The sequence below is a fragment of the Dipodomys spectabilis genome, unplaced genomic scaffold (genome assembly GCF_019054845.1).
Source record: "Dipodomys spectabilis isolate Male_0828 unplaced genomic scaffold, ASM1905484v1 ptg000001l, whole genome shotgun sequence".
NCBI classification, from domain to species: domain Eukaryota; kingdom Metazoa; phylum Chordata; class Mammalia; order Rodentia; family Heteromyidae; genus Dipodomys; species Dipodomys spectabilis.
The window spans coordinates 19687615-19712920 of NW_024870678.1; the positions used below are offsets into that span (position 1 = coordinate 19687615).

At 37.0% G+C, this 25306-nt stretch overlaps 1 protein-coding gene across 1 annotated transcript in view; it reads left to right on the forward strand.

The window, feature by feature from the left end:
* Window positions 1-21043, forward strand: part of Enpp1 (ectonucleotide pyrophosphatase/phosphodiesterase 1) — a 57906-nt gene extending 36863 nt beyond the window's left edge. Inside the window, exons 12-25 of the mRNA XM_042670118.1 lie at window positions 518-626; window positions 1841-1972; window positions 2929-2960; window positions 4410-4537; window positions 5519-5588; window positions 6317-6404; window positions 7852-8021; window positions 8990-9041; window positions 11362-11516; window positions 13110-13239; window positions 14399-14479; window positions 15266-15398; window positions 17410-17572; window positions 20312-21043. Coding sequence (XP_042526052.1) covers window positions 518-626; window positions 1841-1972; window positions 2929-2960; window positions 4410-4537; window positions 5519-5588; window positions 6317-6404; window positions 7852-8021; window positions 8990-9041; window positions 11362-11516; window positions 13110-13239; window positions 14399-14479; window positions 15266-15398; window positions 17410-17572; window positions 20312-20482 — 1614 coding nt within the window. The 3' untranslated portion in view covers window positions 20483-21043. The remainder of the gene's footprint in view (window positions 1-517; window positions 627-1840; window positions 1973-2928; window positions 2961-4409; window positions 4538-5518; window positions 5589-6316; window positions 6405-7851; window positions 8022-8989; window positions 9042-11361; window positions 11517-13109; window positions 13240-14398; window positions 14480-15265; window positions 15399-17409; window positions 17573-20311) is intronic.
* Window positions 21044-25306: the final 4263 nt, after the last annotated feature.

A 25306-nucleotide genomic window follows, 5' to 3' on the forward strand; every position in this document is an offset into this window, starting at 1 on the left:
GTTCAGGCCCCACGACCAGACCCCCCCCCCCAAAAAAAAATTAATTTCATGGACTGTAAGAATCATTTCATGAATATCTTGACACTTTTGAAAATTAGGAAATATGCTTACAGTTGCTTCCTTAAATGATCAGAAAGTTCAAGATGAAATTGATTATAAAATATAAAGTGGTAACGAATAATGATTGGTTTAGGGCTAAACACTAGTATGGAGCTAGTATTATTTTGACTTAAATTTGGTCTAGTGTAACTGGAGAGAGAAAGCTAACCAGATGAACTATTGTTGCTTATCCAGTTTATGGTTGAGAAATAGGGAATTTGGACCCTTCCACTGAAAATGATTAGAAGTTGTTTACAGTTTTTCATGCTTTTGATCTTAACAGTTTTGGCTCAATGGAACTACTTTATCCTAATTGCATTTGCTGAACATTTACTTATTTTTTTTCTAATAGAGATAGCTTTGCATAGACTTAGCTGTTAGTATGGAATGTGTCATATGAGACCGATTTCCCTTCCAGGTCATCAAAGCCTTGCAGAGGGTTGACAGCATGGTGGGCATGTTGATGGATGGTCTAAAAGAGCTGAACTTGGACAAGTGCCTGAACCTCATCCTTCTTTCAGATCATGGTAATCTGAATTTATATCATTTTATTCTTCTGGTTAAATCATATTACCAAAGGTTTATTTGATTTGTTTCATGATTTGTTTCCTCTGCATAGATTATGCATTTTTAAAAGTGTTTCTTTTGGAAAGTATTTAGGACAAAAAGTCAGTATCCAAACAAACAAGACACAGTACTCACAGAAACCTGACAATCTGTATTCTGAAGGGTGAAAAGTCTATGTCAGGATTTGCCAGGTTATAATAATTTTTTCAGTATTAACTTTTGGTAAATCAATATTAGATTTAATTGGAGAAGATTGGTCTGTGCCTCTTTAATTTGCTTCAATATGATAAATATGAATTTAGGGGCTATGTATTAATTCTGATAGTAGTTTATAAGGTAGTCTTGTTGACTCAATTATAAATATTTTTAGTACTTAAAGAAGTGAAGTCCATATAAGAAAGTAGAAAGCAATCTCTGTTTGCTTTTGCTTTTTAATGCTGCTGTTTGCTTCAGAAATAATTATAGAAAGTCTGAAGATATTATTGGCTAAGAAAGCTCCAATTCTGTATTGAGACTGAGGCAGAGAATCTCCATTGATTTTGAGCAAACAATTGCTTAAAACTGTGTTAAGACATTCTCCTTTATTGACAAGGGTATTATCATACATATTATGTATTATCATACATAAGTAAGAAACACTAAGGTAATTTGGGATGAAGGGAGAAGAAAATATTTTGCAAAAGTGAATTGTTGGAGCTGAGCTCCAGTGACTCACACCTGTAATTCTAGCTACTCAAGAGGCTGATATCTGGAAATCATGGTTTGAAGTCAGCTCATGCAGGAAAGTTTGTGTGACTCAGTTAACCACCAGAAAGCAGGAAGTAGAATTATTGTTCTAGTGGTGCCTGTCTTGAGTGAAAAAGCTAACAGGCAGTACTCAGACCCTGAGTTTCAAGCTCCAGCACTGGTGCTTGTGCACACACAGACACACAAACGTGCTCTCTCTCTCATTCTCTCTCTCTCTCGCACACACACACACACACACACACACACACAATTGTGAATTGGTGGGTATAGTTGAAATTATGTGTCTTACTTATCAGTTGTTCAGTTGAATCTGAGTGCTAAGCTCATATGTAGTTAAATAAGTCCTGGGAATGAAAGATATTCTGCTTCATGTGTTAAGTTCTTTATTGAAGTTGCAGTATGCACTGTGGGTTTTTTTTTCCCCTAGGCATGGAACAAGGCAGTTGTAAGAAGTATGTATACCTGAATAAGTATTTAGGAGATGTTAAAAATATTAAAGTTGTCTATGGACCTGCTGCTCGATTGAGACCTTCTGATGTCCCAGATAAATACTATTCATGTAAGTTTGGATGTAGTTATATTAAGAATATGATTCTCTAAATCATTTTATGTCTACACTAAAGGAGATCAAAGTATCATGATTAAATCTCCAGTATGAATCTTTTCTACATTAATTTTTTTATTTTTTTCAAGACAGGTATTTTCTCTGTAGCTCAGATAGGCCATGAACTATGTCTTGACCTCACTTGATAGCCAAGGATGGTGTCTTAGCTAGACAGACTCTCAAGTTTCCCAAACTAAATTTATATATCAATTTTATTCATTTATGTATATATACACAATATATATGTGTCCAGATAAATTACCATCATCCAAATAATTTCCCCAAATTTAATAAAAGGAAATTTAGAAAGTAAAGAGTGATGTATAGCACAAAGCACACTAGATAAATCTCGTGAGCTTACTATTTAAATTGTTTGTTCTCTCTCCCTGTACCACTCATATTTGGAAATTCCAAACTTTGCACTGTCTATTAACTATCTATGGTAAAAAATAAGTGTCCATAATAAGTTTCCCTACTTCACAATGCATTTTTCCTCTCTAGAGACAACCGCTATTAAGTTGGGAACGTACTGTATATATTTAAAACACATCTGTTTTTATTTTGTACATTGAAATCATGCGAGATCTATCTGAATATATGCATAGCTATTAGATGGATAAATGGCTGTTTGGATGAACAGAGATGGATGTGTGGATGAATGGATGGTTAAATGAGTAGAATTTGAATGGGAAGGCATATGAATGAACTAGATGTTCTGTAACTTGCATTTTCATTTAAGAATATGAGTATTTCTCAGGTGTGTTTCAGGGCAGCTCTTAAGGATCTGTTCTATTCATTTCACTGGCTAATATGCAATGACTCAGTAAATGAACTCTTTGTAATTTGATTAGGTATTCATATTTTATAGGCTTGAGTCTTAACATTGTACATTTTTGTATTGTCCCTTCTAGTTAATTATGAAAACATTGCCAGAAATCTTTCTGTGAGTATTTTATTTTTCATCATTTAGTTATTTTTAGATTCATGTTTCATATATATATATATATATATATATATATATATATATATATATTTAGAGTGAAGGTTCAATATCCATGCTTGGGATTATACAATTAGAATTTTTGAGAGTTTGGGTAAACATGTAAAAGTACTAATTTTCAAAGTCCCAGAAACAATTAAACAAACAAATATAGAAAGAGAACCTAGAAAGAGATACCACCATAAACACAGTTAGCATTTTCTTCCTTTCCCACTCCTGCAGTCCTACTTGCTAAGCTGAGCTACACACCCAGTGTCCTCTCTTTGCTTTGTTTTATTAATGCTTCCATTTATTTTTATTTTTTGCTGGTCATGGAGCTTGAACTCAGAGCCTGGTTGCTATCCTTAGATTTTTTTTTTTTTTTGTCGGTCGTGGGGCTTGAACTCTGAGCCTGGGTGCTGTCCCTCAGCTCTTCAGCTCAAGGCAAGTGCTCTACCTCTTGAGCCACAGTGCCACTTCTGGTTTTCTGGTGGTTTATTGGAGACAAGAGTCTCCCTCCCAGGCTGGCTTTGAACCATGATCCTCAGATCTCAGCCTCCTAAGTACCTAGGATTATAGGCATGTGCCATCAGTGCCCTACTTAGACTTTTTTGTGCAAGGTTAGCATCCTACCACCTGAGCCACAGCTCTACTTCTGGCCTTTGGGTGATTAATTGGAGATAAGAGTCTTGTGGTCTTTCCTGCTCAGTCTGTCTTTGAATTGTGATCCTCAGATCACAGCCTCCTGAGTAACTAGAATTATAGGTGTGAGCCACTGACACCCAGCTAATGCTTACATTTTACACAAGACCTTGTCCTAATTCTGAGTTACATATGAACAGTTTGAACTTGATCTTTAAGACTGTAAGTTTTATTTTATTTATTTATTTATTTTTTGGGTCTGGTCGTGGGGCCTGAACTCTGGGCCTGGGCGCTGTCCCTCAGCTCTTCAGCTCAAGGCTAGCGCTCTACCACTTGAGCCACAGTGCCACTTCTGGTGTTGTTTCTTTTTGCTTATGTGGTGCTGGGGAATCGAACCCAGGGCCTCATATATGCAAGGCAAGCACTCTACCACTGAGCCACCTTCCCAGCCCAAGACTGTAAGTTTTAAAGAAAACTTTACAGTTGCATTTAATAAGGTGTTTGAAATAGAATCATCAATTGTATCTCTAATATAACCTAGTGATTCAATATTAATGTCATCCAGGAAAAAATTCAACTAGCTTGTGATATTCACTTATATATTATATAAGTAACAAGAACTTATTTTTTCCATCTGTGGCTTGTTGGACAGGTTGGTAAAAATGTAAGGGGAAAAACCATAAGAGTTAGAAAGAGTTTTCAAGAGAACATTGCACTTCCACTAATGTGGGGATAACAGTTTTGTTTGTTGTTTACCCATTGCAATTTCAGTGCCGGGAACCAAACCAGCACTTCAAGCCTTATCTGAAACACTTCTTACCCAAGCGTTTACATTTTGCTAAAAGTGACAGGATCGAACCATTGACATTCTATATGGACCCACAGTGGCAACTTGCGTTGTAAGTTTGGACAACTCCCAGGCAAAGTTAACCAAGTCTGTTATGACTCAAGATAATCATTGGGCCCGATCAAACAATGTGAAAACTGTCCCTATCTCATTGTTTTCACTCTTACCCAGGACTTCTCATGGTTGGCCTGTAATTATTTTGAGTGGATGATTCCTTTTTGTGGGATGTTTGACAGGATCCATGAATTGTGCCCTGATACCCTTTCTAGATCTTTTACTATTTGACTGTGTACCTTTTCTACAATTCACAATTATGTGTAATAATATTTTGCAGTCTAATAATTAGTGAAAGCATTTAATACTAATATGGCAGCTATATTATACAGTTTTCCATTCTTTTTATATGAATCCATCAATCTACTTCAGTTTGTTGGTACATTCAGCAAATTATCAAATTATTTGGCTGATTAATATTATTGATATTTAAAATTTTGATCATTAGCATTTTGATATTTGTCAGGAAGCCAGTTATGATAAATATCCCTATTAAGCAAAACCTAAGTAGTGGACAGGATTTAGGCAACAGAATTATACTTTTTCCACTCTTCTTAGTGAGTTGTGCTCTTCATGTTTAGAAGACAATCAAAGGAAGGCTATTCTTATTCTCATTGGGAAAGTAGTAATGAATCTATCCCAAGACTTTGCTTTAGACGATCTCATTGCGTTTTTACAAATGACCTACATAAGAAATTGAACCCAATGAAGGTAACTAAATTGTGTAAAGTCACAGCTAGTTAACAGCACAGTCAGAATTCAAAGCCACACATTTTGTGGCTAATTGTTGGTCACTTCATGGATAACTCTCAGCAATATGTTATCAAGGAGAAAAATTTGGTGTTCCAAAGCCAAATGTTTTTAATTTACTTTATGTTAGTTTAACAAAGTAATTACTAGTTCTTTATTAATGAAAACAATGGAATTATTATCAAGTATGTTCTACAACAGACTTTACATTATTGTATATCAAAATTAGGAATCCATCAGAAAGGAAATATTGTGGATATGGATTTCATGGATCTGACAATGTCTTCTCAAATATGCAAGTGAGTAAACCTTTTATAGTTAAAAAATAATATTAATCTTAAGAAAAACTGGTATATAAAGTTTAATACTTTAAAGTATAGACTGTGATTATATGTCTTGAACATAAATTAATGAAATATTTTGATAGAGTTATGTTTCTTTAGATATTAAAGGTTTTATTAATATTTTCTATTTATGTTTCCATGGACATTTGCCTTCTAGCATATCTCCTTACAAAGTTTTTAATAATTATTTTGCATCTATTTGTGCACCATGGACATTTGCCTTCTAGCATATCTCCTTACAAAGTTTTTAATAATTATTTTGCATCTATTTGTGATTTAATAGATAAAAATGTATCATACTTATATCTGAAAGGTAACACCTTATGTTTATCTAGCAGTTTAAAATTTTCCAAATGTATTTATTATTATTATCTAATTTTCTTACAATAGGCTTGAACTAAGTGGGATATATCCCATTTCATAGCTGAAAGATTTCATTGTCTGTTCTGTTCTTATCATTAAATCAAAGGTTATAGTAAAACTAATAGAAATATAAATATTCTAGATGTCCTTATTTGTACAACAAAGCTTAAAACAATATCCCATAAAGGCCACTGGAATGAAATTTCTGATTTATTTCAACATAACCAGTTTATTTATGTACAATGTAGATAATGTAAAGTTTTTGACCAAATATATACATGCGTGAACTGAACTGATAGGCTGTTAATTTTCCATTCCAGGCCCTCTTCATTGGCTATGGACCAGGATTCAAGCATGGCATTGAAGTTGACACCTTTGAAAATATTGAAGTTTATAACTTAATGTGTGGTAAGTATGAACAGAAAACAGAAGATTATCAAAAGTAGATGACATGATGGGCATTTTTATTGAGATGATGGTGAGGAAAACAGACCCTTGCATTTTCACTTTCTTCCTGTTCTAGAGACAAAAAAAAATGCCACAATCTTTCTATACCACCATATATACCACCAGCTTACTATACCTGGTTTCCCACTAGGTCACCTATACAGGTAAAGTCTAGCACTCACCATAAGGTCATCTATATACTGTGAATGCTCCTGGCTAAATATGACTCTTAAGTAAGAGTTGTGAATGCCCCTGGCTAGATATGACTCTTAAGTAAGAGTCTTGGTATGGGGGGCAGTGAAAATTGAATAGACTATGTGGAATGCAAGGTAGCAGTGCTTGTGAGTGGATGGCACTGTCAACCTAGTAGACAAAGGAGGATTCATTAAGCATATTCTTTTCTTTTTTCCAATGTAGATTAATAAAGCCAAGCTTAGAACCAAGAGCCTTCTGATCCCACAGTCATAGTGTTTAGTCTGTATCTGTTAAGTCTGTATCTTCTGAGTTAGTACCTTTTTTTTTTTTTTGTCGGTCATGGGACCTGAACTCTGGGCCTGGGTGCTGTTCCTCAGCTCTTCAGCTCAAGGCTAAGGCTCTACCATGAGCCACAGTGCCACTTCTGGCTTTTTCTGCTTATGTGGTGCTGAGGAATCAAATTCAGGGCCTCATGAATGCAAGGCAAGCAATCTACCACTGAGCCACCTTCCCAGGCCCTGAGTTATTACTTTTATTATGGAGTTTAAAATATTCTTTTCTTTTTCTGATAATGATAGTAGGCATTTCCAAAATCTTAGTATGTCTAGCCTCTTTTAGTTGGAGCCTGTAAACTTTAAATGACCTAATATAGCTCAAGCAACTAGACAGTGCCTGTCATATAGTTATTCTGAAATAAAGTCTTTATTATGTACTTATGTAATAATGTGTACTTATATAACTGTTTGTTATTGATATTATTATTAAAAGCATTCATCTTAGTCTCAAACAGAACTGGTTTTAGAATCCTAGTCCTAGTATATTAGTAGCCTTGAGGCCTTGTGCCTAATCAAACACTTTCATGATTCATCTACCAAATATTGATGGTAACTTTTACAAAGTGTTTTGAAGATAAAAATAAGAAAAAATATATGAGCACAATCACTGGCATGTGTCTGATGCAATAGATGGTATGTGCGGTTAGCATAAATCTTAAATTGAGAAATTTTCAGAGAAATACAGCCTGTAGATCAGTATTTCTATTAAGAGAGCATATCCATAAATAGTCTAAAAGCGAAGAGGGTTTGAAAATTTTATTTTAGTTGCAGGCTAAAGGACTCATGTATATTGTTACAAAAAGTAAAAACCATAATATAATCTCCTATTTATTGGTTTTGAAACTTTCTAAGTAACTATCATTCTTGAAATCATACAGATTTACTGAATTTGACCCCAGCTCCTAATAATGGAACTCATGGAAGTCTTAACCACCTTTTAAAAAATCCTGTGTATACCCCAACACATCCCAAAGAAGCACACCCCCTAATGCAGTGCCCCATCTCAGGAACCTCCCGAGATAACCTTGGCTGCTCCTGTGACCCTGTGGTGAGTATCGTTGGAGAGCTTATCATAGTGTGTGCAGCATGTATGAGAGAACTCCACGTGTAATTAAAGCACATCAGCTGTAGGGAGACTACTTATGGAACATGTATATATTCATGTTTAGGTCTTTGGACACAGGCAAGCCTTCTATTACTTATTTTTCTTTCTCTCGCTTTTTCCAGTTTTAGCTGTTTTGATTCCATGCTGCTATGCTGACTTGAGGCAGGAGAGGAGAGAATTCTAGAAGAACTTTGAGTGCCTGCAATCCTGGAGATGGCTATTATCATAGCAGCCAGGTTTCTAGCACAGAATAAAACTATCACAGTGTTCCTTCTCTAAAATGTAACCCCATTTATTGTAAATTTAGGGCAGGAAATATTTTTGGAATAAATGGGTATATGGCTCTGTTCTTCTTTTACTCCTGTCATCACAGGAGTTCAATAGCCTTTTTATATAACTGGTCATGTTGCAGCTATCTTAATAGAAGGTAAAAATCCCTGGCAAAGTGTGAAAAAGATTGAGAACATCCATAAAGATAGAAATTGGAAATTTTCAGTTTCCTGTTTTTCTGTTTTGTTTTAGGCTTGATTTAAGCTGATAGTAAGACTGATGAGCATACTAATTATAAACCAGGGTTTATATTACAATTACTACTGATATGCTTCTACTGACAATTTGTCTTTTGCAAGTATGATTCCTCCTTTGTTTTCCTCTTTATTAAAGAAGAAAAACCTGGAAGTGGCGCTGTAGCTCAAGTGGTAGAGCGCTCGCCTTGAGCTGAAGAGCTGAGGGACAGCGCCCAGGCCCAGAGTTCAAGCCCCACGACCGACAAAAAAAAAACCTGTTATGTATGAAAGAATTGTACCTTTTCCTCTTTGTTCTATCTGGGATTAATTACCCTGTTGATATTGCATGTTACAAAATTAAACCATAACACTTAACATTACAAATAATTTCATAAATCTTTTTAGATTCTGCCGATTGTGGATTTTCAGACACGGTTTAATCTGACCACGGCAGAAGGTAAGGCATATTACTCTCACCCGTGGGTGGTGGGAGCAAGACTTTTTGTTAGTAATATGAGCTACAGACAACTGGGGGACTTATTTAGGAATAATCAGTAAAATAAAAAAAAATATAATGGGCAGCCATCTGGAAAAACAGAGCTTTCTTTGCCTGATGTTCTGGAAAGTCAGAAGTCAGGATAAAAGGTTATTGTATAGTGGGTAAGTTTAGTGGAAGCTGAGACACTATGAACAGTATGGAAGTCTTTGAAAATGTTAAGATAGGTACAGGTACATAGTAAAGCCTTAGATTTTCACTTGAAATGATTTTTAAATTTCTGTCTCACCTACCTGATTCATAAGAGGTTATAAATGATGTAGCTATGGGACACTTCTTTCTTTCTTTTTTTTTTTTGGAGGGGACACTTCTTCATAACATTTTTTTTTTTTTTTGGTGCTGGTACTGGGGCTTGAATTTGGAGCCTCACACACTCACTTACCTTTTTGCATGCAAGACTGGAGATCTAACACTGGAACCATGCCTTTACTTCCTGGTTTTTGTTGGCTAATTGGAGTCCCTCAGGCTTTTCTGCCTTGGCTGGCTTTGAACCAGAATGCTCAGATCTTAGCCCTCCTGAGTAACTAGGATTACAGATGTGAGCTACCAGTGTCTGGACTGTTTCTAACTTTTGAATCAAAATTAAGACTGTCTCGTAAATTGAAAGTTTTCAATTGGACTTGTATGTTCTTAGTCATTCTGATACAGTCTCAAATCTTGGAGTTACTTGACATTTTTAATTTTTCCATGTGTAATTTTTCCAAGGCATAAATTCTACATTAATCCTGACTTGAAGTTTCCTATTTAAAACCCATACTGTAAATCTGTGAATCTCTTAAGTGTTGGGATTAGAGAGAGTTTTTGTTTGTTTTTGTGGTATTGATAGTTGAATTCATGTCTTCGTATTTGCTAGGCAGAAATACTGCTTGAGCCACAGTTCCAGGCCATTTTGTTTTGGCAGTCTCTTGAGATAGACTCTGACTTTCTACCTGGGCTGAATTGAACCAAAATCATCCTGTGTCTACTTCCTGCTGTAGCTGGGATGTCAGGTGCATGCAACCGCACTCTGCCGCTTTTTCCACTGAGATGGGGGTCTCACAAACTGTTTGCCTGGAGTGGGTTTGGTCCATGATTCTCCTAAACTCAGACTTTCAGGTCTCTAAGCTCACAGAACTGAGCTGTGCCCTGCTTAGAGAAATCTTTTTATTCCCAAAGTATTGAGGTAGAGGAAGACAGTTTCAGAATTGGGTTTGAATTTGGATTTGAATTTGATTGAGGAAGTACATGTCCATAGAAAGTTATTTTTTAAAATTTCCTATAGGGTGCTATTTCCTCATTGGTAAAACAAGTATATAATCTTAGTAGAGAGATAGAAGACTAGTAAACAGTGTTTCTGTTGTTACTGCTTCATTCAGTTTAGTCTCACAATTTTTATTCTGAATCTCTGCTTCTTGATTTCACATTTTATGTTTTCTACAGTGTGTCTTGAAGTATAAGTAATGAAAGTAATATAGTGCTGGAGGTGTGGCTCAAAGGGTAGACCATCAGCTGAGTGGATCTGAGATCAACCCCAGTACCACAAAAAAAGAATACTTTTCAACTAGGTGCCAGTGGCTCATGCCTGTAATCCTAGCTACTCAGGAGGCTGAGATCTGAGGATCACAGTTTAAAGCCAGCCCGGGGAGGAAAGTCAGTGAGACTCTTATCTCCAATAAACCACTAGAAACCCGGAAGTGGCTTGTGGCTCAAGTGGTAGAGTGCTCGCCTTGAGCTGAAGAACTGAGGGATAGCACCCAAGCCCAGAGTTCAAGCCCCACAACTGACAAAAAAAAAGAATGCTTTTCAAAATAATATTAAAGAATTTTTTGGTAACCTAAATCCCAAGATGCTAGAATTTCTAGCAATTCTATGTAGTTGTCTTCTTGCATTACCCTGATTGCTCATTGATCTTTCAGTATGAAGTTAGAGATTCAGCAAGCCATTCTGTTTTGTTAATTATTTATGGTTCTGCTGCTTATAATTGTGTTTTTTAAATTTATATCTTTTTATTCATGGACCACTGTCTGAAAGACTTGTATATATGCATACGACAGAAATGTCCGTATAATAAAATGTGTAGTTACTAAGAGAAACAGAAAAATACCTAATTCTGTGTGTAATTGTGTTATACAGTTAGAATAATGTTTAGTATAGCTAAGTGCAGGAGATGGTTAGTAGAGTGTTTATATAATGCACACTAACTGCATTTAATGGTAGTTCCACTTTCCCTGTCTAACCCAAGAGAAGACTATTGCCCGTGGCACGCTTCCCTACGGGAGACCTAAGGCTGTGCAAGGGAGGCCCAGCATCTGTCTTCTTTATCAGAGCCAGTTTGTGAGTGGATACAGCCACGACCTCCTCATGCCCCTTTGGACCTCCTATACTGTGCACAGAAATGCAAGTATTCATCACCTCCTTTGCTATGTTTGGCAATTTTATACTCTCATCAAGCAAAAGATTGAAAGCATAGTCTTTTGCTGTTATTCTTGTGTCTACTGTCAGTTTCCAAAGTAGAGTAAATCCGAAAAGGGAGTCAGAAAAATTAGGCTATAGTACCTGATGTGTCATTACCTGTGGAAGCTCCTTCTAGAAAGCTCTAATAGTTGAGGATTCTGATTTATAATTTTATAAAAAGTCAAATTTCATAGGGAGTCACAATTATTGATTTATAAATATGTATTAGCTATATAAACACAAATAGTTCTGTCAGCTTCTCAAGTCTAAGGGGTTCCTCACTATGTGGAAGCTGAGATACCTCCATCCACACACTGCATATGCCATCTACAGTAGGTCCCTAGCTCAGGCTACAGTTCATTTATCACTATTCCCTGTTCCTCCAACACCAGGGGAGCTGGGCCCTGACAGGTGTAAGAACAAATATCCCTAAATATTCTTCCTCAATCCAGCCCTGGCCCTGTGGTGGAAAGAGGATAATGAATGAAGAAAGAGGAGGAGATCTGAAAAAATGCTGAACTTTGAAACGAGACAGATCAGACTTAGACCCTAACAGTAATGGACAAGCTGTGGGATGCCCTCAAAGATACTTGAGAGAGCTGCATCGAGCGTAGCAGTTAGATTTAACGAATAAAATGGTTACTGTTACTATTTAGCTTGCTAAATAAAAGAATAGGGAACTGTGTGTATATATGCAATCTCTGTGTTGATGTAGTTTCTGGAATATGTACAATTTGGTTTTTTAAAACAATATTTGGATACCGTGTTAAATCTCCTCTATTTTTTTTTTTTACTTGATTTTGTAGTGTGTTGTGTTCTCCATGACTTTGTAGGCACCTCAGCCTAGGAATTCCTTGTTAAGTGATACCTTACTGTGGTGGTCATTGATTCTGTCTCAGTTATGAGTTTTCTTATGTAATGGCAATGCTTGAATGCATAGCCATCACTATCCCTAAGGGTTTTACATCACTTTTCAGTAGCTGTGTTTCCTTCTCCCAGTGATTTTTGGCTATATTGGAATTGGAAGGTAGACTACACTGTCTAAAACCCAGTGTTTACTACATGCAATACTTAAACAGGGTAGATAAAATATCAAAAATGCTGGGACACTGGTGGCTCACACTTATAATCCTAGGTACTCAAGAGGCTGAGCTATGAGGATTAAAATTCAAAGCCAGCCTAAGCAGGACTGTCCATGGGACTTTTTACAATTAACCACCAGAAGAGCCAGAAGTAGATCTCTATGGCTCACAAGGTAGAGTGTCAGCCGTGAGGAAGAAAGAAGCTTAGGGACAGTGCCCAGGCCCTGAGTTAGTACAGTGTAACAAGAAGAAGATACTTGCACAGAAGTGATATAAGCAATGTCCTTGACATTGTAAAGAATCGATGAATATCCCAGGAGAAAAGTGATGGAAAAAATAGTGAAAGTTGTGCCCAGCTAATGAGAAACCCATTATATATAATGTAGTTTACCTTTATTCACAAAGTAATTTCCTACATACAAGGCCTGATAGCTATTGTCTTTTTGCTCTTTAGGACAGTTTCTCTACAGACAACTTTTCCAACTGCCTCTTCCAGGACCTTCGAATTCCTCTTAGTCCCATCCATAAATGTTCTTTCTATAAAAATAATGCTAAAGTGAGTTATGGCTTCCTTGCTCCACCACGTAAGTACCTGCCTCCCTAACCTTCCCTTCCCTCTGCTTCTTTTGCTTCCTTTTTGCCTTTTTTCTTGTTTATAGAGCTTTCATATAAGCCTGTGGGTGTAGCTCAGTGGCGGAGAGTTTGTCTGGCATATGTGTGTGATAGTTATAAATAAATAAAGCTGTAATAGATAACTACCACCTGCACCAATAAATAACTTAATAAATTAAGCAAGCAATGGAAAAGGGAATATCACATGTTATTGTAATACTGAGCATTAGTAATGTAATTATTAGAGAAAACATTAAAATGCTTAAAACTTGACTTTTATAAGCCCTTTTATTTGGGGGGGGGGTGGTAAATGATCTCTACTGTCGGTGGAATACTCTTCACCTTTCTGATCTCTTCACCTTTGCTATGAAACCATCTGAGAAGGCTCAGTGACAGTGGAAGGATGCATTGGAGTTCTTAAGAAAGAGATCATACTTCGTTGCTTAAATGGAAGGGTGACTTGTTAAAGAATTTGATAAAAGTGGGCCATTCAGCATGCTTACTTTCTGGCTGTTGCAGAATCTCTAAATAAAGTACTCTTGAAGCAAAGTGCTTTATTTTTTTGAAGTGGCATTTTTGTATGTTAATGAGAAGATATTTTAGCATCAGATTTAAAAGGCAAAAATCCCAAGGCTCCAGGTACTCAAATAACCCCAGCCTGCAGTCTGGTGTCTGCAGTCAGAGCTGGCATGGACCGTGCAAGGGGACCAGGTCCACGCCTCCAGTCCCTACAAAGAAGCCTTGTGCAGCACAGACTCCTGTGGTGTTTTTCTGAATAGTAGGTGGTGTTCTGAAGCCAGAACTTTAGAACTTTTTTTCCTTTGACTAGGAAATTGTTTAAAGAAAGAAAATTGTAAACACAGCGTACTTTAGTTGAAATAGAACAAATGTAAAGGCTGAATATGTTCCATGTGAGCTTTTCTTATAAAGTTTTTGTTCCTTTGATAGATTTGTTATGAAAAGGGAAACAATTAAATATATTATTTTTCTAACATTTTCCCCTTCATTTATAACCTGAGACAGTTTCCTAAGTTAAAATGATACTCAGCTAACTTTTTAAACCCTTCCCCCGGTATGCTTTCCAATGTTACTTGTCAAGACTGAAAAGTTGTCTTTTTTTTTCTTTTGTAGAATTAAGTAAGGATTCAAGTGAAATATATTCTGAGGCTTTGCTTACAACTAATATAGTGCCAATGTATCAGAGTTTTCAAGGTAAGATACTTTAATTTATAATTTTAGTAAATGTCAGTGTGTTCAGATTCATGTTCTAAATTAATGACTGCCAAATACATTCTTAAAGGTTTTTATTTTTTTAACGTTAACATTGCTAGAATATAAAAAGAAGTCTGTGATTTTTCTAATGCATGTTCTGCTTTATATGGTTATCAACACTCAATTGGTTGATACATTTTTGATGGCTTCTTCTTCAAGTTCCCTAGCTGATGCAGTCAGCTTTCAGTATTCTTCTTTATGTCACTATTTAGACATTCTTTGTAAATTATTTTGTTTTTAAAAAAATGAACAAATTTTGCATCATCGTTATTGTAGCATTTGCCTCTTGTAGGAAAATATATACATTCACACTTCAACTGATATGTAGAATATCAAAATATAGAATATATAATATTTTGCTCTGATTTACATCTCTGTAACTTGTGAATATTTTCCAAGGAAGTTTCCCATATTCATGGTCAGTCTGAATAATTTACCTATCTTGTGTTTGTGATGCTGTAATGTTCCGTGATGATGTATGATCATTAACACGATATGATGCATGTAATTCAGGGATGCTGAATTCAGAGTAATTTTGAATTCAGCCATTAATCCATTCAAAAGCCAAAGCCAAACAATGGATTTTGGACCTCACAGTAAGACTGAACTCAAACGTGACTAATCTAATTTTTACAAGTACTCATTTTGAATCATGTTGTTAATTGATTTCACACAGCTGCGGGATATTACCCTTTTGACACTACAGTGTGCATCTTCTCTCCTTAGTTATTTGGGGCTACTTTCATGACACCCTGCTGCAGCGGTATGCTGATGACAGGAATGGTATCAATGTTGTCAGTGGTCCTGTATTTGACTCTGATTTTGATGGACGCTGTGATTCCTCAGAGACTCTGAAGCAGTAAGGAAATATTTCATCACTCTGTAAAATAGCTATCAAAAGACATGATCATTTAGTGGAGTCAGCAGAAACTTCTCTATGTAGTACAGTTCACATCAATGTCCAGGACATTTCTGACTACGCTGGAAGCCTCTAGTTAACATCTGATTGATTTTGATGGTCTTATTCAGTGTTGTGTCTTCAATAAAAGTTATTGTCTTGGTGAAAGTAATAATATTTCTCCCCCATTCCATTCACTTAAGCAATTCTATTTTTATATTTTACTGATTTTCTTTTTTTTGTTGTGAAGGTATTGTGGCTTGAGCTCAGGGTCTTGCATTTGCTCAGCTTGCTTGCTCAACTGGTACTCTACTACTTGAGCTATGCTCATAGTCCCAGTTGGGCAATCCTTGAGCTCCATGTAAATGTTGCCCTCAAAGTTTAAGCTCCCTGTGGCTGATTGTGAAGCGACTACCTCAGTGACTACATTGCAGGTCAGCAAATGAGAGCTGTATGATATGTGTGTATGACACAAGCCCTCAATCAAGGTTTATAAAGAGATAGCTCCTCAAGTCCAGTGGCCCTGAGTTTAAGGCCACAGTATTTAGCTGCCTCTCACTAGAGGTGGCTGGAAGAGCCATGGTGAGGACACCAGTGGTGCTGGTTTTATAGATGAGAGGGGAGAATGTTTACAAACTGATTGGTCCTTTTGCAGTGATGTGTATTAGACTCAGGGCTTTAGACATGTTGAGCAAGTGCTTTATCATTGAGTTACATATTCAGCCCTGGGTGATCCATAATAAAACAATGATTACCAGAGTCTTAGAAGCAATTGTGCTATTAAGACTGCAATTCAGAGCTGAGCACTGGTAGCTCATGCCTGTCATCCTAGCTACTCAGGAGGCTGAGATCTGAAAATCACCGTTCAAAGCCAGCCAGGGCAGGAAAGTTTGTAAGTCTCTTAGCAATTAAAACCGGAATTACAGCTGTGGCTTAAATTGGTAGGGTGCAAGTATTGAGCAAAAAGATCTCAGGGACACCCAGGCCCCGAGTTCAAGCCCTAGATTGACAAAAAAAAAAAAAAAGACTGCAGGACCGAAACTATGCTACAATCTGGCTTCTCTCAGAAAACGTCAACTCTCTTAATTTGATGCAGAGGGTCACTTTTTCCCTCCATATATCAGGGAGCACATCAGTCTGTAAAGTTGTAATTCTTTACTATGTACCTTGAGGCATGAAGGTTCCTTGGACCTGGACAAGGTTTCTTGGCTCTAGTCATAGGTGATGCAAAAAAGAGTGGCCATATTTAAAAGCAATCGCTCTATCATCTTAAATTGAGAAAGACATTAAACAAACACAGCTTTAAAATGAATAGAAATATGAGGAGTAAAAGTTAACTGAGACATCTTTGATAATAGACTACAATGAAAAGAATTCCAATAATATTTGAAATAGGAAAGAAAATTGTTTAAAAACAGAGAAACGTAGGAGATTTGCAACCTTTTATTTTTGGTACCAGTACTGGGGCTTGAACTCAGAGCCTCGCATTTGCTTAGCTTTATCTGCTCTATCACTTTGAGCCATACCTTCACTTTTGGCATTTTGCTGGTTAATTAGAGATAGGAGTATCTCAGATTTGTCTGCCAGAGCTGGCTTTGAATTGTAATCTTCAGCTCTCAACACCTGAAGTAGCTAGGATTACAGACCTGAGCTCTCTGTGCCTGGGGCTTCCTTTAGAAAGGAGCTGAAATAAAAGAAAATCTCTCCTGTTCTCTATCTTTTTTTGTAATTGTGTAGGAAATACCTATCAATAATGATTTTGAATCTTGGGTATAAGTGCTCAAAAATAGTTTTCCTCTTTAGTATATTAGTTTCACACACACACTCTCACACACACACACACACACACACACACACTCACACAAATGCTTAGTAAAGAAGATTGTTCTATCTCTTAATAAGGAAGGTAGTTATTTCTTTTTGAAATATAATTGCTAATTTTTTTAAAGTGGATTCTGATTTATTTTTACAGGGTCAGCAGAGTCATTCGAAATCAAGAAATTCTGATTCCCACTCACTTCTTCATTGTGCTCACCAGCTGTAAAGATGCAGCCCAGACACCCTTGCAGTGTGAAAGCCTGGATCCCTTAGCCTTCATCCTGCCTCACAGACCCGATAACAGTGAGAGCTGTGCTGTGAGTAGCTTTTGTCAGTCTTCCTAGCACACTGCATATACAGAACACGGACACAAGTGTGATACTGGCGTCAAATGTTTTTGTGGGAAAATACAACTATTTATTTATATGGACTTTGAAGTTTTGTGATAGACTATCATCTTAGACTATCTCCCCCACCCCAATCAGTTAAAGGCACTAAAAATCATATCAGTATCACACTTCATAGGGCTCATCTAAGTTCTAGTTTTATTTAAAGTATAAATTTTCTGTGACCTCAGAACTGTATTTATAATTCCAAAAATGTCAGCATTACTCTTAGGCAACATTGTTAGGCAACATTTCAAAAATTCCATAAGTGAGTTGATTGTGAAAATCTTCGTGTTGTTGTATGATAACTTATTTGCTCAGAAGTTTAGAAATTTTAATTCTAGCTTTGAACATCAAGACTTCATTAAATTTTAGCAATTTGTAGATATATGTTAATTTTTAAATTAGGTTGAACCAAAGGAAAAAAATTATCTCATACTTGCTAGGGTTGTTTGTTTATTGGATTTTGTTCTGACATTTGGGACTGAGAATTGAACCCAAGGCATTGTTATACTAAGCATTTGCTCTACCACTGTAGATACACAAAATAAGTCTAGATTTGAGTTTTTTAAAAAATTGACTTTCACATCAGTTTCTCCAGGTGAATTCTTCGAGATCTGTGGTCAAAAGGATCTTGATGCCAATTTGAGCTCAACGAGAAAGTATTACATTTGCTCATTCATTGCTTCCTTTATCCAGCTCTTCATCCGAATATTAGAGCTTTGTTGCCATGTGTCCTAGGAAGTGGGGATATAACAGAGATCAAAGTATATGCTCTTCTGTGTGCACAGCTGAGAACTATGATAACCCATTCATTATCCCTAAACATAGTTTTCCTACAGATCTATCATCAAAATGAAATGATAGGCCTCCCCCTTAAATCTTACTATGATAAACTTTCAGGATAACTTGACCATTTCCCATGACACAAAAAGCTCATTAAGCTATTTCATTCTTATTCTCAAGAATAAAGTACAGAAATGATACCTCCCTTGTAAAATTACTTTAAGATAATAAGAATAATGATAAAAGAATTGAGTACAGAATAACAATTTTATTTGGAATTTAACTATTTGGATGCCAATTGGGCACCTAACTCTGATAGATGGTCAGTACTAAGGCCACTGTTGGACACCTATCAAGTTTTCTCTTCTCTATTGAATCTTTTTCTTTGAGAGAATTTGCCATGAAGTATATCAGCAGTGTGTTCTGCTGCAAATTACTAAATCCTTATTGCAGTGACAACAAGCAAGAAAGGGATTCCTCACCTCCAGGGAGTTCAGCAGTGACCAGATGGTTTGGGATGGTGGTTTGGATCAGCAGCACCTTTAGGAATTCTGACCATTGTTCTCTAGGCTTTACCAATCTTAGCATTAGAGCTCTTGTCCACATGGGTCAAAGATGGCTTCTGTTTCTCTAGATTTCATGCCTCAGTTCTGTGTCCTCTTCCAAAAAGAGAAGGCATTTAGATAACTCAAAGATCATGCTTACCTCTTCTCCACCAGAATTGTAAGTTCCCTGAGTTAGGCATTGAGTTCCTTTTCTTAGTCTACCATTCCAACGCCACTATCATAGGTGAAAAAATTTTAATCAGACTCTACAAAAGATTTGTACTTTTTAAGTTACTATATATTGGACCTGAATCAGAAAGAGTTATTTTAAGGTTTATTATGCACATTTTTTGTGCTATTTCATCTCTGATGTGGTATCTGAGAATGGATTGGATATTAGACTGAAGGAACAAATACTTGGCTTGCAGTTTTTTCAATCTATTCCTGTGATTGGTGGGACACATGACAGATATCTACTGGGAAAAGTAACAAAGGACTCTCATAAGGTCAGGATGTTCCCTTTAGAGCCAGAGAAAAGACTGACAGAGAGGAGGCTGATTATTGGGTAGTGGTCATTAAAGCTAATGATGAAACTAATGTTTGGTCTGTTTTGTGTGTGTGAAGGATCTGTATTTATCATTTTCTTTTAATCAGGGTACATGGCCTTTGTGACAAATACTTTTAAAGTAAAGTCACAACCTACCAACCAGTGGCCATGAGCTGATGCGGTGACTGTTTTACATTGATGCGTGGCTGTATGACTTCCATTTCAATTACATGATTGGTGTCTATCTCTGCTTTCATGTGTTCTAACTTCTGCTGTTCATTCTCTCCTGGTCATGTATCATTGCATGGCATTGTATGCCATCTCTAAGTCCCACTTATCATGCAATTAGCTGCATTTGCGTAAGAACACACGTTGGTGTTGTACATATCAAAAACCACCCTAGGAGATTGATACTGGTGAGGAAATCAAGATTGAGATGTTAAGTACTTCAGTTTCACTGACCTGATAGAATGGTCAGGAAACCAGAACTTGAACCTAGGTTTCTTCACAATAATACCTGTATTCTTTCTACTCTACCATGATGTTTCCGTTTTCCATTGTTTTTTAAACCCCATACCAATTGATACAATTAACTGATCAAACATTAATAGTGCAATATTCATGGGTATATAAGAGGATTAAGTACTCAACTGGTGATTATGCCTAAAAGATCTCGTGATACCTGCCATTTCAGAACAAAAATGTCATAGTTGATGAAGCTGGGGAGATAGCAAGGTTATTGGGAAGTAAGGATGCTTGGTAACTTTTCTTCTTCCTCTTCCATCTTCCTAGTCTGGGAAGCATGACTCTTCATGGATTGAAGACTTGTTCATGTTACACAGAGCACGGATCTCAGATGTGGAACATATCACTGGACTCAGCTTCTATCAAGAAAGAAAAGAGCCAGTTTCAGACCTTTTGAAATTAAAAACATTCTTGCCAACCTTTAACCAAGAAGACTAACTTTTTTTTCTAATACTTCCTAAAACTGTACCCTAAATCTTTTGTGAGAACCTGATATTTTATACAGCCCTCTGCCAGCCACACAATTGCAATGCTTCAAAACTGTCGAGCAGAGTTAAAACTGAGAACCTCTGTGATACAGACATCTCAGGGAAACTTGTGGACTCCACGTAACCACAGAAGAGTGTTCCTATCGTGTCTCACACAGATTTCATGTGGAAGAATCCTGTGCATGGTGCCAGTGCCAGGAGTAAAAGCAGATCATCCCCGAAGGTGCTCTTCTTCTTTCATAAGGGAGAAGTAGATGCAGCCATTGTCTGAAGACTGGATTTAGAATCATGTGATTGTTAGTAGCCTTTATAGCATTAATGGAACTGGAAGAGTCCATGTGACATTACTATCTCTACAAGAACTTAAAGGTGTTTCTAGATTCCTTTTCATTTGGAGTGTCTTTTATATTTCATTTTAATCAAAAAAAATTTACGGTAGGCAAAATAGTTCTCAAATTGTATTTATACCTTTTCTGTGTACTCGTTCAAAAGCCAAATCATTCATCTTATTTTTTTCTTTGAATTGAGATTGGATATCCTCAGCCTGGTTCTGACAAGTTAAATGTTATAGGTAATCTATGAGTCGAGTCACATCTTTCTGTTATACAATTTGATCCAAAATTCCTATCATGTTCATGGCTAAGTAGCAGAGGTTGACAATAGCTCTAAATGTGGTTCTTTTAGACTGTTAAAATTGGGTCCTATCTGGGTAAAATGGCAGAGAGTTTGGCAGCACAGGCAAGGTGCTATTTTGCATCCATGGATGATAGGAATGCTTTCCTCTGCATAGAAGAATTACCCCACAAGCAGCAGAGCTGTTTTCTGCCCAGGGGCTCCTTTTGGAATTCCATTGATGGGAGGAGAATGGGTCACCAATCACTGAACATTTTCCTTTATGCAGGTGATCAGTCGTACAATTTCAGTTCCCACTGCAACGACTATAATCTTTCAACCTGTAAATCTTGAAGGCTACCCTAACTTTCAGGCCCTCTGAGTATCATTTAGGTATTTTAGTTTATTAGTTTATCAAAGATTTTTATATGTCTTTTTTATAATAAGCATTCTTCAACTACTTAGGGGCCACAAAGAAGATTAGATAATGTAATTTGCACCTGAAACTTATTTAATAACTTAGAAAGTTTCATTGATTTTTCTTTTTTAGTTCCACAGTTTATAAAGGCTGTGTATGTGTTTGTGTGTGTGTTTGTGTCTGTACAGGTTCAGTGATTTCAATTGTCACTGAGTTTGCCCTCTGTCTGCTCTTGAGCCCATGAGTAGATTTTTATATCTCACTAATTATATGTTTTTTTTTGTCTTAAAAGCTTCCTTTTGTTTTTTCTTTATATCTTACATTTGTTCAGAAATATTTTCTCTTTGCTAAATCTTTAATATTTGTTTCAAATATGTTTGTAATTGCTTATTGAAGCATTTTTATGACAGCTGCTGTAAAATCCTTATCAGATGATTCCAATATCTGTGTCATGCAATGTTTGTATCTATTGACTGTGTCCTTTTAAACATTTAAAAGGTTTTTCCTGATGAGTATTTTTTCACTGAAGTCTGGGCAGTTTAGTGATTGTGTTATAAGACTATGGATTTTATTTAAACTTTTCCACTTTAGTTCATTTTCCCTGACAACATCCTAGAAAGAAAATTTCCTCCCTAGGTGTGGCTAGGAGTTCAGGTCCACAGTTGGGCACTGAGGGTTAGGGGAGGTGAGTAGGGTGGGGATTCTGCTCCTACTGGTTTTCTACTAATGCCTTCTTTTCTGCTTCCTGTGGTCTCCCGGATGTGTGGAACTGGGATGACTGGAAGGATTTATGAAATTCCCAGTTCCTTCATCAGCCTTTCTTGTACTACCCTGCCTGGGAATCTTGGCAGCTCTTTCAGGCAAGGGTGGAAGTCTAGGATGTCACCGCGATGTTGGTGTGCTAGAGGACACAGTTCTTTTCTTGGCAGTTCATTGACACAAAATTGTTTCTGTTTTGTGTATCTCCTTTTTTTTGTCCTTTGGGTGAAGAGAGAGCAGGCCTCTCTTGATTTTTGTTGTTTTCCTGTACTTGTTTGTGTTTCTAGGTTCCGCCTTTTTCAGCTCTAAGATGGATAAAGAAAACTTGGAGAACACAGCTCAGTATATCCTGAGGTTCATTAGGTCCTGGCGTTCCTGCCTGTCTGTCTCCTTCCACCATCAGCCATCGCGTATGCTATCTACAATATCCAGCCTCTCCCTACTTCACAGAAGGAGATCCACTTCACCTTTGTAGAAGTGTCTTACTGGTGTTTATATATTCTTAAAAATATACACAGAACAGATACCTGATCGACAGCATCTTAGCAGAGTTTAATTAAATGCGTGTCTGTTCCTTGTACCAGACACCAAGATTACAAAGTGGAGCAAGTTATAATCTTTACAGCCTTGTAGAAGGAGTGGAGGTAGTCGAAGTACAAATGGCCCCTAAACAGCAGGAATTGTGATAATGAAGCCAGGATTGCGGTGTTGTGGAGCACAGGAGACACTGGCAATATCAGCAGTGGCTTCCAGCCTGTGGGCTAAACCTTGCAGAATGAATGGGAGCTCTCCAGATGGGCAAGGCAAAGAGAGGAAATTCTCAGAGCCTTTTGATGACATGTGTTTTTCCATTTTCCCATTTATCACTACTGCTAATATTTTCTGTAAGATTCACAGTTACCAACTTACAACGCACAGCTACTTCATTTTCTTACTGTTGTTACAGCACTCTTCTTAAAGGAAACATCAGACTGATGTTTGTTATGTGAGCTCTTCAAGGAAATGCATGTCGTGTCAACTATATAGCTTTTTCTGTTCCTTATATGCAGTATTCTTTTTTTTCTTTAATGAGACCTCTGCTTTTACTATTTTATCTGTTTAAAAAATATGACGTTCCCATTCTCTCAATTTGAATGGTACATTAACGTGACAGTACAGTCAGCCCTCTGTATTCATTGAAAATTGGTTCCAGGACCCTCTACATATTTTGATATCAAATTCAGCAGATGCTCAAGTTTCCTGAATGAAGTGGTGTAGTATGGTCATAGAAACTTATACAGCCTTCTCTATAGTTGAAATCACCTCTGGATGACCTACAATATCTTATGCCACATATACACTATGTAAATGGGTACCATACCATAATGCTTAAGGAATAACAACAAGGAAAAAACAAGTGTTCATGTTCAGTATGAAATCACCTTTATTTCCCAATATTTCTGATCTGCAAATATTAGATTCTATGGATCCTAGACTCACAGATATAGAGGACTGACTGTATCGGGAAATGTCTTTATCTTACTTTTTCCAATAAAGATATGAACCCATTATTACACTGAATTTTATTGCCATGCTTCAAATCAGTGCCTCACCCCTCCTGATGCCCCTCGTGCAGAATTGGGGTTTGCAGGACTTTGTGCTTGTTAGGCTGGTGCTCTCTGGCTGAACTATATCTCCAGCATTGTTTTTCACTGGCTATTGCTGAGATAGGGTCTCACTTCCTATCCTGGGGATGTCTGCACTGCCATGTGCATACTTAAGGCTACCTCTAGCTGCTGGGATCATAGGTGTGTTCCATTAAGTCCAACTTCCCTCCGATGAGAGAGGGTCTTGTGGAGTTTTGTGCCCAATGTGAGCTGGAACCATGATCTTCCTGTTCTCTCTCAGCCTCCCAGGTAGCTTAGGGTGACAGGTATGCTACTATGCCCAGCGGTGGGTTGAGAAGGAATCTTGTGAACTTTTCTGCCTGGGCTGGCCATTTTCAGCTTCCCACGTAGCTAGGATTACAGGTGTGAGTTACTGGTACCCAGCTTAGGTCTACACTTTTTAAGTATTAAGTAACTTTCAAAGAAGGACCCGGAAGAACTTAAACTACTTTTAAGAATCAGAGGAAAGAGGAAGAAGGCAAAGGCTCTAGTTCAGCAGACTAACTATGACTATTGTAGAGTTCAAGGACCTGTGCATGGGAATAAAACAGTAGGAAGCAGAGATGACCTTCCTCTTGGAGAAGTCTACCCTATTTACTTTCTTCTGTCATTAGCTACAAAGACTGCCCTGCCCAGCACTGTGGGTATGTGCTTGCCTATAAAAGGAACTGGCTTTTGAACTTTGAAACTAAAGGTACACCTCACACTTCTTGGTGAAGCTTATCACAGGAATTGGGTGGGGAAGTGTTTTCAGGAGCAACTCAGTATAGTTTTATACTGGCTACACAGCCAGGGTATTTTCCTTGGTTTTTGGCTGGTCTTTATTATAAGAGAGGAAATAAATTCTACCTAATATAGATGTCTCTGAGCTAAGTAATGTGGGCTTATGAATAAAACTTAGATCTTGGCTGCTTTTCCTTGTGGCTGTTGTAAGGAGTGGAGCCAGAGAATAGAAGGTGGGGTTCTCCCAGGATATGACCCTGAGTCCAAGGGATGTTGACATTTAGCTGCAGTTGGATTATTGGATGGAGAAAAATGTCTCAAAGTTCATATCAGGTTCAGAGAGTAAACATGTCTGACCTACATGCTATATCCTTGATTTGGGTTATTTTAATTACATTTTTTCAGGTAAAACCAAACAATAAGTATATGTACCTATTCTTCCAGTGTTTAGAGCAGTCTGATAGCAGAGGGAAAGATCCAATTTGTAAATTTGCAGATTCCTTCAGTATGATTTTATTCATTCAAATGTTCCATTATAAATGAATAACAATTGAAAAAGTGTAGATATTTTCTGGAAATCATATTCAGAATGAAAACTATACATGTATAAAATAGG